Source organism: Musa acuminata, chromosome BXJ3-11 (genome assembly GCF_036884655.1).
Source record: "Musa acuminata AAA Group cultivar baxijiao chromosome BXJ3-11, Cavendish_Baxijiao_AAA, whole genome shotgun sequence".
In the NCBI taxonomy this organism is placed as follows: Eukaryota; Viridiplantae; Streptophyta; class Magnoliopsida; order Zingiberales; family Musaceae; genus Musa; species Musa acuminata.
Genome location: NC_088359.1, coordinates 29,302,365 through 29,326,186, shown reverse-complemented (window position 1 = coordinate 29,326,186; position 23,822 = coordinate 29,302,365). Strand labels below are relative to the sequence as shown.

Genomic DNA, 23,822 nt, shown 5'->3' with positions numbered 1-23,822 from the left:
TGTCATGTGTATCACATGGTTTTCGGATTCAACATAACACAATTCCACATAGTTTAGGGAATACATGGAACTATTCTTGATATCAATGTAAGTGCAAGCATAATAGCCACAAAATCACACTATAAAAAGCTCCATCACATATGTTCACAAACATTAGAGTAAAAAAACTCAATTTCTTATTTTGGTTTCGGTATTCTTATTTTTCTGTCTATACTTTACCTCTCGAACTTAAGCGGATTTTATCGAGCATGCTTCCGATATAATTTTGTAGAGTTAGTCACTTTGGGAATTCGACTATTTTCAAAGCCAACAAGAGAAACAACAATATAGAGTTTTGGTTGGTTTCGAGTTAGGTCTGATAAGTATTAACCTAATATACGGAGGTATATCAAACATCGAGGACTAGAAACTTGAATTGATAAACTAATAAAAATTACTTGATAAATTATCATAATAAAACCTAGTAAAATAATATCCGCACTTGAACCATTGATATTGACTCGATTCAGCTCCCATAATTTGATTCGACATTATTAACCTATTAACTTAGAACCAATCACCTAAAATACTTTAACATGAGATATTAATTTTAGACTTATCTAATCATATAAAATAATTCAATTCTTTTTCACGTCCGACCTATGAGTAAACCAAAGTGACCGGTGTTATCCGTCGATCGATGATCAAAAGTATCATTCCCACAATATCGTAGAGAATAAGTTGGTGGAATGGATTTGGAATTCACCTCTAAATGGCATATGCAAGTTATGCATATTATTATGGTATCTCATTGATGATGAACTGTTTACCACCAATTGTCAATCATTTTGTGTGAATAGGGGTCATTAATGTTGGATATGATGTCAAGTAAATATGATCCCAAGGGCTCCTTAGGAGGCCCATCTTTTTCCAGACTAATAATCTTTAATTAAGAAAATAAATACAGAAGAAGAACCCTAAACTACCTAATGGAAATAGATGAAAGAAGTCAACACTAGAAATTATTTGACAAAAAGGTGCAAACAAAGAGACCATTAGATATAAGTAGTTTATTGTACCCAACTGGTAAACAAGGATGATGTCCATGGCAGAATTATGGATCAAATAATTGTGGTATCTACTACAGTCTATGTTTTGTATTAACATGCAGTACCAAATGGATTCATGAGAGTTTTGTTGGAATTGGGGTTACCATTGTTGGGTTGACCAATAGAGAAACAGAGATCAATAATGGAGTGCAGAAATAGGAATGAAAAGAGAAGGGAAACAAGTACTACTTATATCTCTAAAATCTCCTAATTGACCAAAGAGGAACATTTGATTTGATGAGATAATAATTGACTCGATAAGTCAAAAACATTGATAGAAATAACTAAGGTCAACTTAAACCTCCTACCATGCGTAGCAACAATAGATATAATTGATTGTCATAGTCATTCTCATTTAAAACTTAATGATATCATCAAAGCTTATAAGATAATTTAGAATCAAATAGTAGAATTATGAGTTGGGACAATTCTTTTCATCTTAAATCTCTCACTGTGGCAATAATCATAATATATATAATTTTTTTTTATTTTATAAAGAATAAGGATTCACGTATGTTGTGATGGACTTTCAAAATCTTTAATGACTAAACTAGTTGATACCTTATATATGTTGCACATAAGTATTATGTTATCTCTCTTTTGTGTTAGAATTTTAGGAGGAACATAAACCACACATATCATAAAAAATGAAAAAAGTTCTTGTAGTGACTGAAGATCATATTATTAAGAAAAAAAAAATACTTTTCACTTTTTATAGGATGGTGCCTCCATAATTCAACTTTTACTTTTGAACCATTTGAAATTGAACGGATTTAATTAAATCTCATTCCCCTCCTTGTCTTCTCTTCCATCTCATCCCTCTTGGCCTTTGCCTCCCTCCTCTCCTCTCCCCCCTATGCCTCCTCTTCCTCCTCCACCTCTGTCTCCTCTTTATCCTTAGCTTTCTCCTCCACATTCTCTTCCTCCTCCGCCTCTTATGTAGTAACCTCTCCTTGACAATAATCAATAATACTGTGAACTTATAAGTCATCTAAAATTTACTTCCACTCGTGAGCAACCCATCTAAAATTTATGATAAATGATAATTGTAACATTGCAAGATCTCTTATAAGTTCATATTCAAAATTATTATTATTATTATTTTTTTTTATTTCCTATGTAGAGTTTTAAAGCAAAGGATCATTTAGAGAAGAGTGGCAGTATGAATCATGTACCTACCTCTTCTAGTCAGGGGGTATATCTGAAGGCATCGAAAATAATTCACCAAATTGTTCAGTCTATGATGAAACATAATAGATAGAAGGCACTCTTAATTCAAACATGACACCTATTAGCTATGCTAACCAACAAGATATCTAATCTTAAATTATTACAGAAAATAAGATGCTTGTTATATAATCCACGAAACCACCTATTTGGGCAATGTACCTTATCTAAAATATTGACACCAAGTACATCTCATGTCATATCATAAAAAAAAAAGATACTCTATGCTTAATGTATGAGGAAAAAAAATGAATATAAAAAAATGACATGAGAGATCTGTAATGAAACTATATGTTTAATGCATCAGAGTAACAAAAAAAAATCCAAAATACCTGATTACTTAGAGACAATTTAGAGAAATTAAGAATTAAAATGCACGTAAACTAGATACTAATAAAAACGACAAGCAAGAGAATCAAGAGTTCAAGAAAACCTAATCACTTGAAAATATGAGGTCGGGACACAAGAATACTGGCCATTTAACATAGGCTTAAGAATCAAATACATCAAGACTCAATAAACTATCACTTAAGAAAATATAGTAACAACTACAAGTAGTCGGATACCACGCCTATATATATTTTACATGAATTATTAAAGAATTCAAGTGAGCGTATCATGCATCACTAATTTGGTGATAGAAAATGAACTCGAGCAAGCACATATTCTTTACCAGCAACCCATACGCCAGTTTGTGACCATTGAATATCTTCCCAATCCAGATTATCCTCCAATACCTGCAAGATAGAAACATTAGCTAGCTTGCATACTCATCCTACACGCCAATAAATTTTCTATCACCACAGACGTGAATGGTGAACTCACACCATCTAAATTGTAAGGATCAATCATAAATCCACTACAAAATGCATAACTAATCAAAGTGAAAAAAAAGGGGGAAAAAAAAGTGTTTTTCAACTGTAGTTGAAAGATCGACCTGATCTCAGAAGATGGAATGCAATTTCTCGAATATCAACTCAATCAGGTACCGTAGATGTTAAGAACTAAATTAATGCCTCCCTAACTAATTTGAGACAGAAAGGACCTTTTGCTCAGAAAGTCCATCAATCATAAATTAGAAAAGTATCTTGAATCTATCTACCACTTGTCTTAGGAAATAAAGAATCAACTGCAAACCTCAAGATGTTCCACTGGTAAGGGTATTCCAGAGGATCGCATAAGCTGCTCAGGTAAAGCTCTTTTACAGCACGACCACCGAAAAACATCAGTGATGCTCTCACGTTCTGTGGAGTTTCTGTCCCCATTTTGGACATGTGAACCATGGTTTTGTAGTTTCTCATGCTCTGACTCCATCGCTTGATATGAAGTCAACATAACAGCTTTCTCACCATTGAAACAGAGCTCGTATCTGCCAGAAGACAGTCAAGAAACAATAAAACAACTCATACAAACTTGGGAGATCTTATTAAGTGACGAGCATTGATGCTCATAGATAAAGAATTTGTACTATATAAACATCAAAGCCAAACATGTCATCTGTGTACACAAAACTGTAACCGAGACCATTGCAGGAAAACCAATAAATAACATTATCAGTGAGGACTCAGATTTCTAATGCATGACTAAGAGCATCCATGCAAATTAGGACATTGACCAGAGGTCAAACATTGATATGATCAGCTCTATAATAAGAATCTCAGACTTGCTTATTTAAAGATGGAAGCAAAATTCATAACAAAATCATTGACCAAGATAATGTTCTACATTGCTTCACAAAACTAGAGAAGAATATTGGATATTAAGCCTTATGTTCAAACACCACAACAGAAACCAAGTATTTTTGTTATTTTTTTATTGGATATCAAACTGTGAAAGCAAACAAGCCATGGCAGTCACTTCATAAAAAGGACCAAAAAATAAGATTAAGGCTATGTATGATAGGTACAACATAAAACCTGTAAGAACAAACCACGATGAAGTGTAAATAAATCAAACATATTTGCATACCATATGTTAGATACATCTCTAACATGATGTTTATCTAACTAACAAAATCCATAGACTACAATAATATATGTACGATTGTCCAACAGACCAACATAAAAAGGTGCAAGTAGCAATTGCATATACATAAAGCTTCCCAAGATATAAATGTGCATCTAAAAGGATGGTCATTATAAATGATCATCTGTTGACACAACTAAATAGTATTTATTTAACAACCTAGTAGTAATTAGCAGATGCAATTTCCACTGTCATCTGCTACATCCAGGTACCATCTTAGGAAGCACTAACTAGCCATCTTGTTATAAATCTATCGGTGGATTAACAATACTAACAACCTCATATCAAATTTGATAGCTTCATAGACAATTGTTAAACACTAAGTAAATGATTAAGACATGATGACTGCTAAACAATATTATAGCATATAACAGTTAAAACTGTAGGAGTTCTTCAAAGAATTATGTATAGAGAAGAAATAACTGAAACACGCTATACCTAAATCTGGAATTCAGACATGTGATACAAGATTACCGTTGAATTTCAGATGAGATAGAAAGATAGCTTACTGCCTCTATCACTAGCCAACTCCATGACTTCCAAAGTGTAGAGCATATGCTAAAATCAATCCTTAACTTCAACAATTTCTTGTGTTATTGTATTTATTAAACTTACATGGTAAATTGGCTTTTCTTCCATGGGAAATATTTTTTCAGCTGCGCAACCCCTTACAGAGAAACAAAACTTGAAGAAACAAACTATATTCAACAAATGGGATATGCAGATGGAACTTTCTTTTGTTTATTCTTCAGTTTTATTAGACTTGATTCACAGGTTGGATGTTTATTTCTATGCTTGTTAGTTTACAATGGAGAAGAGAGACCAAGGAAAACTTTTTATTTTTCAATCTCAATACTTCTTTGTATTGTTCTGTGCACTGTCCTTGCTTTGTATTGCTTTGTAGATAAACAAAGTGTCCAACTCATTTGGTTAAAAAACTTCTAAAACTCCTAAAGCAATAAGACTTTCTAATTAATGAGTAAATAAAATTATTATTATATAATAGTTTTACTTACAGTTCTATAATACTATCAAGACAATAGCTTTTAATTGTTGTTAGAGTTTATGCTCCTGTAATTGGACTAGATGATCAAATCAAAATCGAATTCTAGAAAAACATTCACAAAATTATTCAAGAAATATAATCAAATGCAAACTTATAATTGAAGGGGATTTGAATGATCATACAAGAAAAGAACATAGTGAATACAGTAGGAGTTTATGGGGGCTTGGATTTGAAGAGAAGATCAAAGAGAGAGAATAAGTTTAAATTTTTCTACATTCTTCGGAAAAAAGATACACATTTGATTACTTGTATAAGTGGACATAATTATAGTTAAATAGATTTATTTCATATTCAAAAGGTAGATAGCATTACATGTAATGCCTGTAAAGTTATCCCCGATGAAAGCTTAATGTAACAAAATTTTGTGAATTAGAAAATAAGGAAAACATTTAAAGTTGTGTTGATTATAGGAGAACTAAAATAATGATTCACTTTTTAAAAACTCTGGAAAAGGGTAAATGAAATTAGAGTACAATGTGAAATAGGTATTTCCAAAAAATTAAATATGGTTATATGCTCGAAAGTTTATCATATAAGCTATTTGTTTATTAAGACAATTAACAAAAAATAGAAAAAGAAAATTTTGCATACAATTTTTATTGAACAAGCCTATGATAGATGGATTTTGAAAAAGGTATAGGTACTAATTTTATTGATATCCTAAAAGATATGTATAATAAAACAGTCACCAGTGTCAAAATTATAAATTAATGCATCAAGTTTCTTATATATTAAGGATCGATTTGAAGTCCTCATCCCTTTTTATAATGGAAGAAATTACTAGCATTACATATAGGATAGACACCACATAATATATGTTCTTTATTTATGATATTGTTTTGATTGATAAGTGTTCAAGTGAAACCAATTCTGAACATATACAGACAAACCTTAGGGACTAAAAGTACACTACGTACTGCTGCTGTTGTTTACTGAAGTGACACTCCAAAAATTGTGACAGATTGATAAACAACTCAAAGGACATGACTTATCCTTCATGTTATCACTGATGTGATTCCAGAACAATCAACTGAAGAAAAACATCGGAGCAAGTTCAAGTTGGCTGTGGGCCCTTGCTTATTTTCTACTCTCTTTTTTTTCAATTGGAAATCCGCATTCCTCTCTGCTTTTAACACTATTTCAATTATTCTTTGCTCCAAGACATTCCCCACCTTATATCCCAATGTTTCAATATATTACAGTTTCCTAGCTGACAACCTTCCACTGTACCTCTGAATAGAAAGCATGCACAATGATCTTCTTCCTTGGAATGTTAGACGATTGAAAATGACAGTTAGGTACATAAGGGATACTCAGCAAGAAGCTAATAACTTATGCGTGCCAATCCCATCTTTCTGAATTCTCTCTCAGAACTTCCTCATCAAAATTACATTGTTCTACTCAAACCAGTTGACTCGGCATTTTCATTCTCCATACAACAAGCAATGCAAAGACCTTGCACAACTTCATGAATACCTGAACTCATCAGTTTCTACAGAAAGCATCCTATTTTGGTTCTATGGTAACAACAAAAACAAATTTTAAAAGAAATTCACTGGCAAACCTTTCTACACTCCTCTCCTTTCTAATATCCATGCTTTTACCTCACACCTCGTTGGACCAGTCCGTTGCCTCCCAATTTGAGCCCACAACTCATCCTGAGCCTTTCAAAAAGTTCTCTCAAAGCTATATAGGCACCAAGGGATCATATTTCCCTTTTAGATTATCTTAGTAAAGCTAAAGTTCTCTCATATCAAACAGCAGTTGACATAAAAGACAGTGCCGGTGCATTTGTTGTGATAACTTCAGTTAAATCACTTGACAATCTGGTGAGTTTTTTAACCACCAGGTATCATCTACTCCTCTTGTGTATAACTTATAAGCACTTGGTAGTCTGGAACATCTACCTAGCATCCTGGTCATTCTAAATCTCCACGAAGGACACCTTACCTCCTGATTCCTAATTCCTAAAGTTATACCTTATGTTAAAGTACTTCAGATTGTTGCCTCCCTAGAACTGCTTGTTTGCCAGCATCAACATCATTTCTGGTAGCTAACTAAAAGATGCTACAACTAAAGACTAGGCAGTTTCATAACAGAGAAATATTTCATGATAGTATACAAAGACTTAGTACTGATCCTAACCAACAAAGAAAAAAAATGAGGATCGGCATCATCTTACAAGTTTCATGTCTGACAGAAGATAGAAATATATCCCCATTAAGAATTTGTCCTAGCTGAGAGGAACATATAGCAACAAACAAGGCAGCATCTAAAATAAGCATTATTCAAAATGAACATACCTTCGGAAATGTGTCTCTAAATATAGAACTTCACCCTTCTTTAGTCGTGCTGAAGTAAAAAGAGGCTTTTTCAGGCCCTTATCAGCAACAACGTTAATGGTGTATTTCAGCCTGAAGCAATTAGCATGATTTATAAGTCATTCCACTCAATAAACTAAGCTAATCAACGCTGCATCATGCACTTCAGAAATCAGAAAATTAATTAATAGTGCACCCTGCTATAAAAGCATAGTGAATCAATACCATTACACGAAAAGAAGCAGAAACTTGATACAGACTCAATCAACAATGCACACAGGAAATTCTGTATCCATTGGGGCCCATCAATTTACAGCAAAAGAAAAACAGAATGACTCCAATGAAAATATAGTATAAACTAGAACCCAGAAGCACTAACACATGTTTGAATCTCAGATTTCACAAGATTCACTACAGACGTGAGAGGAAATGCATAAATCTCGTGTCACTGAAATGCTACAAATGGAGAGGCTACTCTCATAACTTGAACCTTAGTCACCTATGGCAAAACACAGTGGCAACACCAGCCTGGAAATGACCAAGGGATGGCACAAATTCCTCCCCCACATATATCTTGTGAAGGTTAAATTCAGATCAGTATGAACAGCTATTAACAATGCAATATAAACAAAGACATACCTCTAGGTAATAAGAGCGCCAATAATAACAAGTAGGTGAAGAAAATGATGCGTTTGAAGAATATCAACTGATAAACAATCAAATCAGCAGGATATGACCAAGGCTTCAAATGCCAATTGGATCACAAAATACTGACCAATATTTACTGGTTTATCCAAGGACCAAATGAGATCGCATAGGTCAATACCAATCAGAATTTGGTTTTTCTATTATTTTTCAGTGATATGGCATGGTATAGGCCAGTCATTTGATATATCATTAACACACCAATACGATTGATATGCAAATTTTTGGACAAGATTAATTGATTATGGTTCTTCCAGCAAATAAAATCCATTTGAACTGAAAGGAATGGATAATCAGACAATGTCTACTACTATGTAATTACAATAGTGTGCAAACTTATACTTTATTATTACTAGATAAATTAAACAATCTATCTGACAGTAACAAACAGCAGATAGTTCTAACTCTTAAAAGCAAGTTTACGGTTAAAGTGTATGTTTTTACTTTTTTTAACAAATTAAGTACCATATACTTAAATTCATATTTTTGAATGATTATATGACATTAACATATAGTTGTCATATGCTTATTCTTTTGCATCAACATTTCAACATAGTATAAAGTATATAGTCCATATACACAAATACTAAGTAATGCACCATCCCGTAGACATCTTTCAAGACAAACTTGATGAAAGATCACAACTTTTGCCTCAATTTGGATAATGTATAGAAGCTACAAACATTTGTTCATATGCATCAAATATATATAGATACAAATATCTAAGTACATGGTGATACAAATATCTAAGTACATGATGCCCCACATGTGAAAATACAATTACCATGGCTCATTGCAGAGATTGTATTGAATTGTAACTTCACGAACAAATCTTTGATGCCGCAAAGCATTCTGCAAAATAAAAAAAATCAAGAACCTTTTATCATCGAAAAACAAGAGAATCAAGAAAAAACAAGGTTTCAAAACAGGTCAATACTGTTTTCAATAATGTGTTGGACAGGCACAGCAGCAACATGCTGAGTATATTGATCTATACCACACGATATATATATATATATATATATATATATATATATATATATAATACCGAGCTATATAATCCAGTACCAATCCTTACTCAGACTAGAAAATACCAGTCCGTACATACTAGTTCGATCAATATTTGAAGCCATGAGCAGAATAAATCTTTCAGAAACCTTCAGATAATTCAATGAGGGGATCATCAATCTCATAACCTCTACATAGTGGAATAATATCAGAAACTTTAGGTAGTGCAATACATATGTGAATGAACAAGAGGCAACTAGACAAGACAGAACATTGCAAGCACCACAAATAAGAATAAAACGAAACAATGAAGTACCAAAATTAGAAAACAGGTGAAGTCACATTTGAGTTAATAATACTCATCAAGAATCAACTTCATTCAGTTATCAACATCAATCTTTTAAATAGTGGCATCTGCAGGTCCACATACTTCTTAACATTAAAGCATTAAAAGATAACAACAATGTCAGAACTTTTTAGTCCAAAACAGCAGACATCTGTCAATAGTAATGGTTTACTTAATCAACCATGTTCAGGTTAAGTTTTAGTAGTAGCATCAAATTTACCGAAGCTGCAGCCCTGGTTGTCATTGTTCGTTCAACTGATACGGGAGCAAGAGTTGGCTCTACTGCTGATGTATGTGTAAGACGAGGCTCCAGATCAATCGTACCACCACCCTTCTGTCATTGAAGATAATCATGCATTTCAAATTTGAGATATATTCAGAAGAAAAACGCACACTAACAGTTCATTCCAGTAAATGTAAAAGAAAGTGAAAGCAGACAAAAGAGAGTAGTGAAATCATGGATGATTTTAGACATTAAATCTCTAGAGCTTATATTCTAGAACAAGACTAATAGCAACAATGACATTGTCAGTAGAACATGAACCAAGTGTAATCGAAGTTGGAAATAGTATATACCTTCACAATGCAGCATCGTTCAACTCGAAAACTACAATCGATTCCTGCCCCCCAAGCCCGTGAACGAACATTGTTTCTCAAAGTTGAAGTATAGCCTATACAAAGAAAAGAAATAAAAAACACAAAAAAATATGTGGGAGCATAGAATAGTGTAATCAGCAAACCATAATACAATAAATAAAGCCACAACTATTAAGTAAATTTCAAAAATAGTAATTTTAATCTGATAACAAAACTAGCTTATTCATACAAACAAGCGTTTACCACCAATCTAGTAATGAAATAGTAAAGCAGGTATTAGAGTGATATTGGTAGGAAATAATTATGAGTAGCACTAAACAGAAAAAAGCAGGCAACATAAGTAGGCAAAACATAATGAAATAGTTCTAGAGAGGCATGATAATGAAATAAATACAAGTAGCCATAAGGATAAAAAAATGTGCAAAAAAAAATGAATATTAACAATTCTATTCCAACTTCAGTTTGGAAAGTTATCCATAGATTTAGAACAGCAGAAACTACTTCTAGACCTAATGTACCATTCAGACTGAAACCAATATATGGATTTTGGAGATATTTCTTGCAGCATCAGATACAATGAAAAAACAATAGGAGGATATAACCCGACTAAATGACAGGGAAACTAAGAGCATCTAAATCAGACAGTACTATGACCAACAACAATGCAAAAAGTTCAGTAAATGGACTTACAATCTTCAGATGGCAAAACTCGAATTGTAGCCCGTAACTCTTGAATAGAGGATGGTGGTCGCGACGATGTTGGGGAGATATAACCAGTGTGCATTAAAACTGGCCAATAAGATCTGTATTTAAAACATCACGAAGAAAAAAAAAAGCCAAATAAACATAACAGAATAATATAGATACCAGCAACTAGATCTGAATCATTTGTGTATATATCTGTTCCCCATAACTGAGCACCTTTTACCTGCACAGGGTTGGAAACTTGTTAACAATGCACATTGAAACAATGTGCATTGAATAGGGACATATGACCACCTAGTCACGGCAGATAACATACTCAACTTGTCAGAAAAATATATGCATATATATATGAACCAAAAGGCTAGTTTACAATGATGACCAATCATATATGGAACTTATAGAAGCACTATATTGAAAATGAAATATAAAGCAAATGATGGATTCCGTAAAGAACCAACACTGAGGGAACATTACATGTTTTACTAGTAAAAATAAGCATACTTTGCTTTACCTCCTTTTTTATAAATATTATTCAAACACTTTACAATTCTATGATTACCACTCAAAGGAATACAGCAACATGGTTGCACACAAACAATTTTCTGGTTAAGAAGTAATGCAGGTTTGTGATCTTACCATGTAAGTCAACTTGGCTTATAGCCAAACTCATTATTTAAGAGTTTTCTATTCAGATAACATTTGGAAAATTTTCAATCGCTGACTTCGATGATTACCTAAGTGGTCATATGGTGCCATAACCATAGTTGTGTTCATGTTCAAGAGTGTCAGTCAAGCTTTAACGAGTCATTTATTCACCCGAAACGGGAGATCTAGATATCTTTAATGGTAAATGATGGCTGCATCTTTTTATGAGGTTGTGCCTTTGAATAGCAGGAACCAGTCTTGAATGTCTATATTTGTGTGTATATATGTATATGAAAAATACATAGTAGAGGGAACATGTACTCGAAGTATGATCACAATTTGTACAAGAGTTTAAAAGAAGTAACAAGATATAAACTGGTGGCTTGGTGCTCCTTTTCTGTTTCATCCTCTTTCTATGGTCTTCCTCTGCTCCCAGCAGCATACCTCATATTGCATATTATTATCTTCCTACTAACCTGCTATATATTCTCAAGTATTCCATTGCTTTTTAGCATTGATGGATTTTTCTATCACAGAATATTAGTTCTCTTAAAGAATAACCTTTGATAACAGAATTTACCCCTGGGAACAAGTAAAGGTTCAATTTTAGATCAATAATTATATAGTTGCTATTTAGTTGAACAGAAAACAAAATGCAGGTTTTCCATTTAACCCCTGGATCTCTTCAACAACAAGCCCTACTCTGCTTTGTGGACCCACTATACTCTGTCTTATATTAATTGATACCGAAGTTCATACTCTCATTATTAAGCAACCTTTAATTTTATTTTTCGGTTATAAACATATAATAATTTGAGGCCATATTCAAAGATTATAACCTACAGTAGTTCCATTATTTTTTGTCTAATCAATCCTAAAAAGCAATAGGGTTTGAGATAGGAACTAAAGTTCCTAATTGTAAATGCATACAAATTGAAAACATGTACATCGGAATATCTCACTAAATGTGCTTATGCATCTGTAACAAACGTAATAAGAAGGCATAAATTCAGTACAAAATGACTTTTTGTAATAATGCTGGTAGTGTTCAACAATTTTCTAGATGAATTTGTTTTAATATCTTTCTTTATAAATTCTAATTATAACTAATTAGTTTCTGATAATATTTTGAATTTAATTAATACTTGTTTGACAATGGTAACAGATAATATTGTCAAGTAAAACAATAACAAAAAAGTTTCCTTACTTGACGATTTGCAGAAGTAACATATTCTGCAGGTATTCGAATCTCCAGAATTGGTCCATTTTGCAAGGTTTTATCATTTTTTATATCCTGAGATGCTTTGAATTCCTTCCATGATTTTAGAAGTTCCTGCATACATTCACCAGCTTTATAGACAATTGCAGATGCCTCAGGTTTTCCTGCAGTAAAAGAATAGCAGATTAGAGAATACAAATAATAACTGGAGACGGACTTGCTAAGAAAAGAGTAAACCTAGGTTTTTATTCTTCTAAAACCAACCAGCATCTAACAGCTCTAAGACAAGATCAGTGATTTAAAAAGCGCTAGGCACCAAAAGGCGCCACGGACAAAAACGCCCGAGGCGCTAGACGCTCGTTCAGATGCTCGCCCGAACGAAGTGAGACGCTAAAATATAAAAATATATAATATAATTAATAAATATAATTATTTAAAATTTTAAATAAAAATATGCTATTAAATTAAGAAAATCTAACATACAAAATCACAATGTCACATTAACAAAAAGTTTCAAAATTCAAAACAATAAAATTTTACATCAAAGTCATTCATCATAATCAATATTAATAGTATTAAAATCAAAATAATATATTATTAATCTAATAAATATAAATTTTGTTACTAGTATACTGTTACTAGTATACTGTATACTGTTAACAATATACTTTCAAAAGAGGAGAAGCGAAAGAGAAGAGAAGAGTGTAAGGAAAGACCGAGGGTGCTGATTGAGAAAAGCGGGAGTGGCAGCGGCAGCAGCGAGCGACGACAGTGGCAGCGGTAACAGTGGGAGCGGCGAGCGACGATAGTGGCAACGACAGCAGGGCAGCGGTAAAAGCAAACAGCGGCAGCGACGAGCGACAACAGTGGCAGCGGCAGCGGTAGCGTGAACGACGAGCAGAGTTAAGGTTGGGGAAGACGCGCAGATATCGGTGCTTTAGTTGGTTCGATTGAACCAACTAAAGCACCGGAGACCGAACCAGACCTAAAACGATGGTTCAGTTGCATGGTTTAACCCAGAGCGCCTGACGCCTGGGCTCGGGCGAGCGCCCAGGCGGTGCCTCTTTGAAGCGCGTCGCCTGGAAATGAAGCGAGGCGCTCGGGCCTCGCCTCGCCTCGCCCGAGCGCCTAGGCGAGCGCCTTTTTAAATCACTGGACAAGATCAGTTCAAAGTCAGTTCTAATTCAATCTTAAGAGTAACTACCACCAAAATACATGTTAACTATGGATATACGTCTAACAAATTGACAATAATAACAAAAATAAAATGAAAAGGAACCTGTTCACAATACAGCAAATGTGGAAAAATGCCAAAATTTTGAGTGTCTTTGCATAAACGCGAGTAAAAAAGGTCAGCGATACCAATAAAGGGTTTTACCATAATCAAAGAAGAAAAGAAAGACAAATATTCTTAATGTTCAATTCTTACAAAAAATGCAACTACCAAACTCTGCTCGAGACAGAAGCTAGGTCAAGTAACATCAAAAAATGCCCATATATAATGTCCCCTCGTGATTTTATGTACTTAGACGTACATATTGCATACCACCATGCAAATGATAGTGTCTCAGATGGTCTAGATATAAATCAGAAGTATTCTAATTTTTCAGTAAAAGATACGAAATACACTATCTTGAACTGGTGAAAAGAAAAGACAAAATTTAGACAGAAAAGCCAAGACAACAAAAGATAGCAATTCAATGTCAGGAAAGAGTTACAAGTGATGTAGATGCTGAAGCACACTCAACAGATTAAGTATTTCAGACACAGCAACCTACTTAAACAGAGTACTACTAGCTGCCGAAGTTAAAAAATGTTGGAATCAGTGTAAAGATTTAGTGACTCATCTGACAAGCTGAGATCCAAACTTATCCACAGATATCAACTAAAAGGCACAACAGGAACTCTGATTTACAAGTTATAGAGCCATGAATAGATAGTTTCAGATAAATCAATGATTGTATTAGTCAAGGTGTTAGCTGATCATAATATTTGTAACATAGATCAAATCCAGAATAGAATAATTATATAACCATATACAAAGTGAAAAACTCTAAAGAAACTAGAAACTTGTAAAGATGTCCTGAAAAAACTCCAAAAGAGAATGACTCATAAGAATCACATCATCATGCAAAAGGTGACCAATTACTTCAAATATAAATTATCAAAACTATTAAGCTTTATAGCCTGTTTTGTATGGATATAAGCATGCAAAACAGATTTGAAGCATGTTTCAATCCCTGAGTAAAGTAGCAAAGAAAACATCAGTATATGTCAGAAAAAATCATCTTTAAAATACTATACATAGACCTGCAAACATGCCTTTAGCCTTTACAATATACCAAGTGCATGTACACCTGAAGATATACATCTAGCCTTTGCAAGACCAAGTACATAAAAGTAACTTCATTACCATGTTAAATATCAAACAAAATGAAGGCTTACTATCAATATTATATACTATAGATGAAGGCTTACCAGTAATGTTTTTCCATATCATGGATAATAAGTCAAAATTGATCATTATGAAAGAAAATGGAGAACATAGCCATAGACATTAGGTGTAAACAATAAATTGCAAGTTTTTCGTAGTATTGAAATGTTAGTAAGTTCTAAAGGCCAATGCATGACTCTATCCCCGCAACACATCCCTGTTTGTTCCAACTTTCAATCAGACATGTGCATCACTAAAATTTCACTAAAACCATAAAATCGAATAACATGGCTGACCTTGAGATCTGCAAGAAAAAAAACAAAGAATCAGCATATAATTGATAAAGATAAACAAATACATAAAAAACACAATATGCGTGGCAAGAAAAGAATCCAACATTTAAATTTACAGAAAAGAATCCAACATTTAAATTTACAGAAAAGAATCCAACATTTAAATTTACAGCTTTACCAAAAGCAAGGGAAAAATGAAGCGCTCTATATCAAAATAGAACAAGAGAAAGTACAAAGAGACCCACTATAAAAGATGCAGAGATTGAACGAGTAACTCAAAGAGTAAAAGAAGTACAACAATGTTAATAAATGAGTCCGCCACCGCCTTTAGAGGAACAAGGAAGAGGAAAAAGAGACCGAATTAAAACATTAAATAAAACCCCATTATCTAAGAAAGATTTATGCCATTAATCAGTTTGCATGAGTTCTAAAAATCAACATTTAAATATGGCTTGAACCCTAAAATAATGTGAAAACGGAAGTAAAGAAATGTTTTAGAAGAACAAATGCAGTCTGATATTACAAATGAACACCTGAGCAAAGACAAATATGACAATCCAAATAAACTGAATTGTGACATGTAAAGCTTTCACATCCTATTTTTTTATTTCATTAAATAGGAATTGATCATCCACGGGAAAAACCACTAGTCTGAAATACTTGGCACTGCCTCCACAAGGGATTAAACCAAGAACCTCTTTAGGATGAAAAGAATCAACCACAATGTCACCGCAGAGCCGATAGTACCCATTCTAATTTATTTCCTCGAAAGGCATGGTCTAGCAATTTTGCTTGCTAATGTTCTTGGCATGATTTATCAAGTTTGCTTGACAACCTATGTGACTTGCAAAGAAACATATTCAAGTGTTTAACTAAGTTGATTTCATCTCAGGCATGCTATAGGAAAAAAAAACACAAGGCAAAGAAGGATGTTCACTAGATGTGCCAAAAGAAAATTTTCAACACACACAAACACACCATTTGAAACAAATCTATAGATATATATTCAAGCATACCCCTCATTATCACGTGCTCTTGATCGAAAGCGAGCATCACGCTGAGGTGTTTGCGTACCCCTTGGTCGCAGAAACCTCTTGCGTGGCTGAATACCCTTGTCTTTTTCTGTAACTCCATCTCCTTCTGCAAATCCATCATCCAGCTCTTTGTCATGACTCTGCTGTTCCTGTCTCTCTCCAACATCTACATCCCTTTCTCTCTTTTTCTCCTTAATGTCCTTATCATAAGCTTTCCAACTATCATCTTTTGCTCTCTTCGGTTCAAAGGCTACATTATCTTGCTCAAAATTTCTAACAGAACCATCCACAAACTCCTTTTCGTGGTGTAAATTATCCTTTTCATTCACAGCTGACAATTCTCTCTTCAAAGGATCCTTCCCATTCCATTCCTTGTCTTTCTGCACATCCTTCCTCTCCCTCTCCGATTTCTCCACATCTCTCTCTTCTCTCAGCAGATCTTTGCGATCACCACTAGCACCACTGAGCTGCATATTGTTCGGACGATCACTTCGATCCTTGTCCTTTTCACCAAAATCCCTTTCCTTCCTTTTCCTGTCCTTATCTCCACATTTTTCTTCACCTTTTAAATCGACTTTGTTCTCCCCAACAGCCTCATGAGCTTCAACAGAATCCAGATACTCAGCTGTTGATGGATCCTTCACGACTTCATCAGTGCTTTGTAAACCACTTCGAGAACCATGCCATGACTCCAAGCCATCATTTGCAGGATCATAACATCTTTTACTCCTGTGATGTTCTTTAGTATCTTTCCAAGTCAAATGAGAACTAGTTGCAGTGTAAGTATCTTTCTCAAATTTAAATTCACTCCTTAAATCACCATGACAACCCCTATCGACCCTATGTTCTTTCTCATCGCCCCTGGCATCAACTCTTGTATCATGATCGGCCTTACTGCCTTGAGGATCCGTCCTCACATCAGTGTACATGTCCCTAATATCTGCTTTTGCTTCCCGATTTTCACTCTTAACATCTCTTGCATCCTTGGAACATTTCAATTCTGACCTGTTTTCAGATGTTATTGGATTGTCTAAAGAATTTATAGAGGACACAGGCAGCCGATGGAGCAGAGATGATCTCTTATCAATATCACGTGAAGAAGGTTCTACACGTTGAATTTTTGCCAATCTTCCTTGCTGCCCATGTTCAAAGGGAAGGTGAAACTCATTACCGACTGGTTGACTCAGTTTACCAGGAGGAGTTGAGAATCTGCCAGGTTCCTCAAGTGGTCGTTTTAAAGGTGTAGAATGCCCCCCTTCCTCATGCAGCCTCTTTGGAGTCCCACTCATAATGCTTAAAGGTGTCAAAAAGAAACTGTTTCTTCAATAAAGATAGAAAAATGAAATGATATTTTCATCTGAGGATTCCAATAAGCATCTGGCAATCACCTCCTGCAGAAAAGCAGACAACACCTCCATTTAATGTCCTATCTTTTAACTAAATCCTGAGACAGCACTACCATTCAATATCATTATAATTAGTAACATTTACTTATCACACTAACTAATAACGTATATTCAATCAATCAAAGGCACACCAGACAAATAACTAAGGAAATGCCAAATTAAAATTAGCAAAAGGAAAGGATAAAGTTACATGTTGACATCACAAAGTTTCATTATAACAGTGTAGTTGTTTGTTCAAATCATAAAGTTTCATCGTATTAAAAAGATATTGAAAATATAGTAGGACCTTCAAATTGGAAAGGATTAACTTATGACACATAAAAGTGTGTTTCTGGCACCCACTTTGTCAGACACTGGTATGATTAACAAGAATTCAAGCGATCACAATCACTAGAATGGTGTAATATGTAAATTTGACCACATCAAAGGGGTTCGGTGGTTTTAGAAAGACATTTAACAAAAACGAATGGTTGGTGATTCGCTAAGTGTTTGGCAAAGTGGGTGAAAAAGGCATTTTTCCCAAACATATATGCCTGAAGTGTTATAGGCCACTTATATTTGATGGTACTACACAACGTTCACAAAGGGACCAACCACGATAAATTATTCGAACACAACAGGGCAAAAATAATGATTTATCGCACAGCTATATCGATCACTATGAAGACATAACATAAGCCCACAAAAGCACGAATCAATAAGCTAAATTCCTAATATCTAAGAGACAAAAATGAAACATCCAGAGGTCATCTATCGTGCGAGCAATTCCAAACCAAAAACACAACGAAACGGCAAGCAACAATCGCAAACCTAGGATGGAACGTTATCAGAAACCCTACAAAGAGGTAAGAGGAGGACAAGCCCAAGAAGCGGATTTGAACAATGCATCTAGAACTTTTGAAACGACTGCAGAGAGCTCTAACAAAGCGACACCAAGATCCACGCAAACTCCCCAAAATCCCTTCCGAAACCAGATCAAGAATCCAATCTATCGCTGGATCGAAACTTTCATATGTCAAATCGACCTCAAGCAACCCGATAAAAAGCGGAAATTTGGGTGCAATAGGAAAAAAAATTCCAAATTAACCATGAAACCAAAACCGGACCTCGATTCTTGCCTCGTTCGTCTCACGGATGACTCGAATAGCACGGTAGGGCCGCAAATCCACAACAGCTGGAACGATCACGGCGGCGGAGCACCACCGGCAAAAGGGAGGCCGTGGGGTTTGGGGGGTTGGAGAAGAGATCGGGGATTTCGCTACGGTGACAGAGAGAAAAGGAAAGCTATGGCGAGGGTTATAAAGGGCCGGCCCGGCTCACACCAAGTGAACCTTGTAATCACCAGTATTGGACCGACGGATATATCGATCAGGCATCGGATTCGGTTTGACTGATGGTTGAACCCGGATCCAACCCGGACACAGATTCGGTTTAGAAAACGGATTTCTTTGACCGAAACGGGTTCGGATTCTCTGTTACACAGAACGTTGCCTTTGAGATGCGCGCAGAAGCTTGTTGTTGCCTTCAGGATTCGTGTAACATGTGACGAATTATCCCTCCCATCAAATCACGTGAGCAATGACGAACGGTTACCTATTGCCCATAAAACCTTAAAATTAGGCATACATCTGCCAAAACTACCCGCCGCTCTACCCCGAAGAAGAAGATACTGCTTACTTTAATTGCTATATGATCTTGCAGTACGATATTAGAGATCCACATGAATATGGGTATTAATCACTCTTATTCATCCCACTTTAGGTGGACCCGTAGAAAATTAGCGAATGAGAGAATGCCATGTCAGCTTCCTTACCTTGGGATAACAAAATAAGCCTCACCCTTCGCCGACCTTTCTCCCGAGTCTTCCATGCCGCGGCCTCACTAACCCGTTGAGCACAAGGGCTCGGTGATTCCGCAGTACACTGCCTCCCCTGCGACAGGTGAACCAACTCCGACGCCCCGAAAGCAGCATCGCCTGGTTCCTTCCATCTCAATGGATCCATTGTTGAAAGCTGGGTGTTCTTTAAATATCTGCAGGTAGTAGATTAGCAGCGCCGCTTTCACTTGTTTCCACCACATTGGAGAGAAAGAGGAGAAGCATTGGATTCTTGCAAGAACAGGGGAGATGGATATGGTGGCTGATGAACGTCGTCACATTAGAGCCGGTATGTCCTCCGACACCCAATACCACCAAGTTTGTTGAATCTGTTCAATCTTTCCAATAGCTTAGGGATATATCTTGAATTTTTTCTATTTATTAGCATGCCTTTTTCTGTCTTGTTTTCCCTGTTATCGTCTCTTTGCTATTCTCCTTAAGATGGATTCTATTACTTCTGCCCATTTTCGCTTGAGCTGTAGTCTTATTTGTACCTCATTTTCTCCTGTCTTTCTTGAGTTGAAGAGGCTTATTTTTACTAATTTTTCTCTTTACTGTCCATTTTAATTACTTGAATACAGGCAATCCATCATAATGTGATCAAGGAGTTTCGCCATGACTATGAAGCAGACTGTGCCATATGTTGTCATGCCATGATACATACTGAATGTTTGTCCGGAAATTGATAAACACATTTAGTCCCACACCATTGAGGAATAGTTAGGAGAACAAGGCCTTTTTAAGAGTTTCATTAGAAATTAATTAGGTGAGGATAGATTTTGTCTCATAGTGGAAGCTTTTTAGAATCAGTGCCTGTTCTTTTTCTTTTTCTCTAGAGGACTCTTTTGCCTTGTGCAATGTGTTATCAATCATTGTCATTTTAGAACAATAGCTCATGGATATTACAACATCTATGATTGAACCTTTGACCTCAAGATTCAAGATTATATATTGCTTTCTCACTAGTATTCTTTGCAGAACTCATGAATGAACAAGGCACCACCTTTTTTTCATTAAGTAGAGGCTCTTTTGTTTTGTGCATTCGGTCACAAGTCCTAATCGTCTTAGAACACAAGCTCGTGAGTTTATTTTGGAATTATATCCTCACTCCCACATTTACTTTTCAAATCCAAATGCATAAGTCAACAGAATATTATCTCAATTAGATAGTAGTTTACTTCAATGTTTAAGATTGAGATGATACTAAAGCATCCCAAAACTATGAGAATCTGGTCTGAATCTTTTTTACTTCTCCCTTGTTTTCCTTTTATTGAGGAAATAAGAAGCTGGTCTGAGTCTTAAAGCAACAACTGTGATTTTTCATATTTCTCAGGGTTCATTCTCTATGCTTTGGAAGAAAACTGATGGCGCTCACAAGTGCTCTTTGCTGGAACCTCCACTTCTGAGGAATCTTCTTTGCATTATGATATATAGTTGCTATGCAACAACCTGTAATAATATGATGTATGGAGTATGGACCCATGGCAAACTTCTCTTCTCATTTAATGGTGGTCCATCATAAGTGATGTCTACTTTGGTAGAATCCATCTTATTTTTGTGGTCTGTTGTGATTTAGCATTAAAAAGACTCACTTTTCCCCAATTCATTAACAGCCTTCTACTTTATCATCCAATATTAAAATGCTTATCATTTATCTTTATATGTGATGCTTTAGTTTAGCTCATGGTCTTCTCCTAAAACTGTGCTATTAGCTTAGAGAGGCACTTAGGTTGTGAATGGGCTGGTACAACACAGTAACAGATCATGATATGGTCTCAATGCTTTAGGCACTCTTGATAAGCCCATGGAACTGGTATGATCTTTTTGGGTTATCTGACATTGACAAGATTTGAGCCTCGCCCTAAGTGTTCATCAGTAACTTAGAAAAGGAGAATTGGGGATCACTAGTAATTAATCAGAAGTGAAGTGGACCCAATTAGTGGCACACCGTTCTAAAGTGGAATTGAAGTCAAAGGATAAGTGAGCATCTGAAATAATTTGGTTGGTCACTGGTACTCATACCTGCACTATGCACCTCATATCCAATTTTGGTGCAAGTCTATTGTAAGGTTGCTTAAATAGAAAATATTTGAGCTAAACTTCCTTTTCCTTTATGATGTTCACCAATTGATAACAAAGAGAACAGATTAATTTAAAGAAATCAAAAACTCCAAATTCCTATTCTAGATAAATAATTTTCTCTCTTTAGCTATTTATCCAAAGAGAAGAAAATAAGGTCAATAATTCTACAGTTTTGGTATCATTCATTGGGTTGTTTTTGTGTGCCACTAAGTATAGTCATTCATTTAGAGGACAGGTTTTGGACTTAAAACCGAGAATGATTTTGTTTCTGCTTCAACCAAATCTAGCACTCATTGCAAATTGTAACAACAATACTATCAACAATAGTAAGTCATAATATTTGACTATTTGAAGTGAACTACATGGAACTTTTTGCGCTGTTAAACTCTATATTAAAAAAAACTTAGTTAAATTCAGAACATTCGAGTTGTTATTTATGGTTTTTAGTAAATCACTTTAGTCTCCCTCTCTCTCTCTCTCTTATCATTATTACTAAATGTGTAGTATCTTTGAAGAATATTTCCTCTTTAGCATATGTTCATACCCTTCTAAATGATTCTATCCTGTTTGATCCTCTATTGATGTTATACCTATTGTAAATATGTTGTGTATGCAATGCTTTTAATAGAATTTCAAATACCAATTCTTTTAGCAACATTAGTGTTACTTTTCAGCCAGCATCAAACCTGGTTTCATCAATTTAGTGTTAGTGTTTCCACTAATGATTTATATACAACCGAGTAACATTGGAAAAATTCACCTGAAGTTCTATTTTTCCCTAGGAATTGGCCTTACAACATTCTTCTATGTATCACTTGGTTGCAGTGGTTATCCTGGTTTTGTAAAAGATGCTCATGGAAATGTCCTCACCGGATTCCAAGTGCCCTTTTGGCTTTGTTGAAACAGCCAATGTTGCAGTCCTCACTCATCTAATGGAGCTTACCAGGTACTTCAAATTTCCAGTACTTGTTGGCACAAAGGGTCCAAACAGAATCGATGAACTGAAATTTATTACAGGCTATATTAACTCTGTGTAAAAAATATTCCACCATGTATACGCATTAGAGCTTCCTCCCTCCACAGGTTGGTCCTGCCATTTTACAATGTGCAAGCTCGTTCTTTGCGCGGTCGTTGTCATCTAACAACACTGATGTCTCTGATGCTACCTGCAGCCAAGATCGTCTTCAAGATTTGAGCTTCACAGGTGGTGTTCTGGAGCTTTGTTTCATGAGAAAAAGATGAATTATTGTCCAGAACCCCAGATTGGTAGCAGGAGAACATCAAATAGTTGGGACCTTCTGCTTGTCCTTGTTCCGAGGATGCTGCTCCTGCATGCTCTACTCGGTTCCAGGTTGAAATCCATGAGATGTAGATGATTCATCCTGCTCGTTTTACCGTGTCGCTAATGCTGTGTGATGCTTGTTTTCAGCTTTGACACATCAACTGTAAGATCAACCAGGAATGCTCCACAGGATTCCTTGGTTCGGGTGTGCAGCTTCATTCAGCTCCCCTGCGCTGGCCTTTGTCATGTTGCACCGCAATGATGCGAGTGGAGACAGCTGCTCAAGGTCATGTTTCATGCGCAGTGGCAGCTGCCATCCGCTCCGATGTCCCTCTTAACCTGCAATCATCAACAGGTTAATTAGTATAGCATGTGCTGTCTGTCCCAATGTGATCGTCTACCGCGCTCTATTTGAGCCAATAATAGATTAAACTTGTTATATTCTATCACAACTTAATTCAAT

At 35.3% G+C, this 23,822-nt stretch overlaps 1 protein-coding gene and 1 long non-coding RNA gene across 4 annotated transcripts; one reads left to right on the top strand and one right to left on the bottom strand.

Moving 5' to 3' along the window:
- Positions 1 to 2,737: 2,737 nt before the first annotated feature.
- On the bottom strand, positions 2,738 to 19,442 carry LOC135652203 (uncharacterized). The gene is made up of 12 exons (XM_065172999.1): positions 19,226 to 19,442; positions 16,696 to 18,104; positions 15,683 to 15,690; positions 12,941 to 13,116; positions 11,251 to 11,311; positions 11,074 to 11,172; positions 10,363 to 10,457; positions 10,007 to 10,120; positions 9,217 to 9,284; positions 7,710 to 7,820; positions 3,453 to 3,684; positions 2,738 to 3,052 (listed from the first exon to the last, which is right to left on the bottom strand). The coding sequence occupies exons 2-12, from the start codon at positions 18,000 to 18,002 to the stop codon at positions 2,942 to 2,944; spliced, it is 2,382 nt and encodes a 793-aa protein (XP_065029071.1). The 5' UTR covers positions 18,003 to 18,104; positions 19,226 to 19,442; the 3' UTR covers positions 2,738 to 2,941.
- Positions 19,443 to 19,977: 535 nt separating this feature from the next.
- Positions 19,978 to 23,803, top strand: LOC103971869 (uncharacterized). Of its 3 annotated transcripts, XR_010502345.1 has the most exons (6): positions 19,978 to 20,059; positions 20,157 to 20,284; positions 22,903 to 23,023; positions 23,095 to 23,160; positions 23,250 to 23,428; positions 23,507 to 23,803. It is a non-coding gene; the product is annotated as an uncharacterized LOC103971869 (long non-coding RNA). The 3 variants fall into 3 exon arrangements; XR_010502346.1 differs by lacking the exon at positions 23,095 to 23,160; XR_001976250.2 differs by having other exon boundaries at positions 23,095 to 23,428.
- Positions 23,804 to 23,822: the final 19 nt, after the last annotated feature.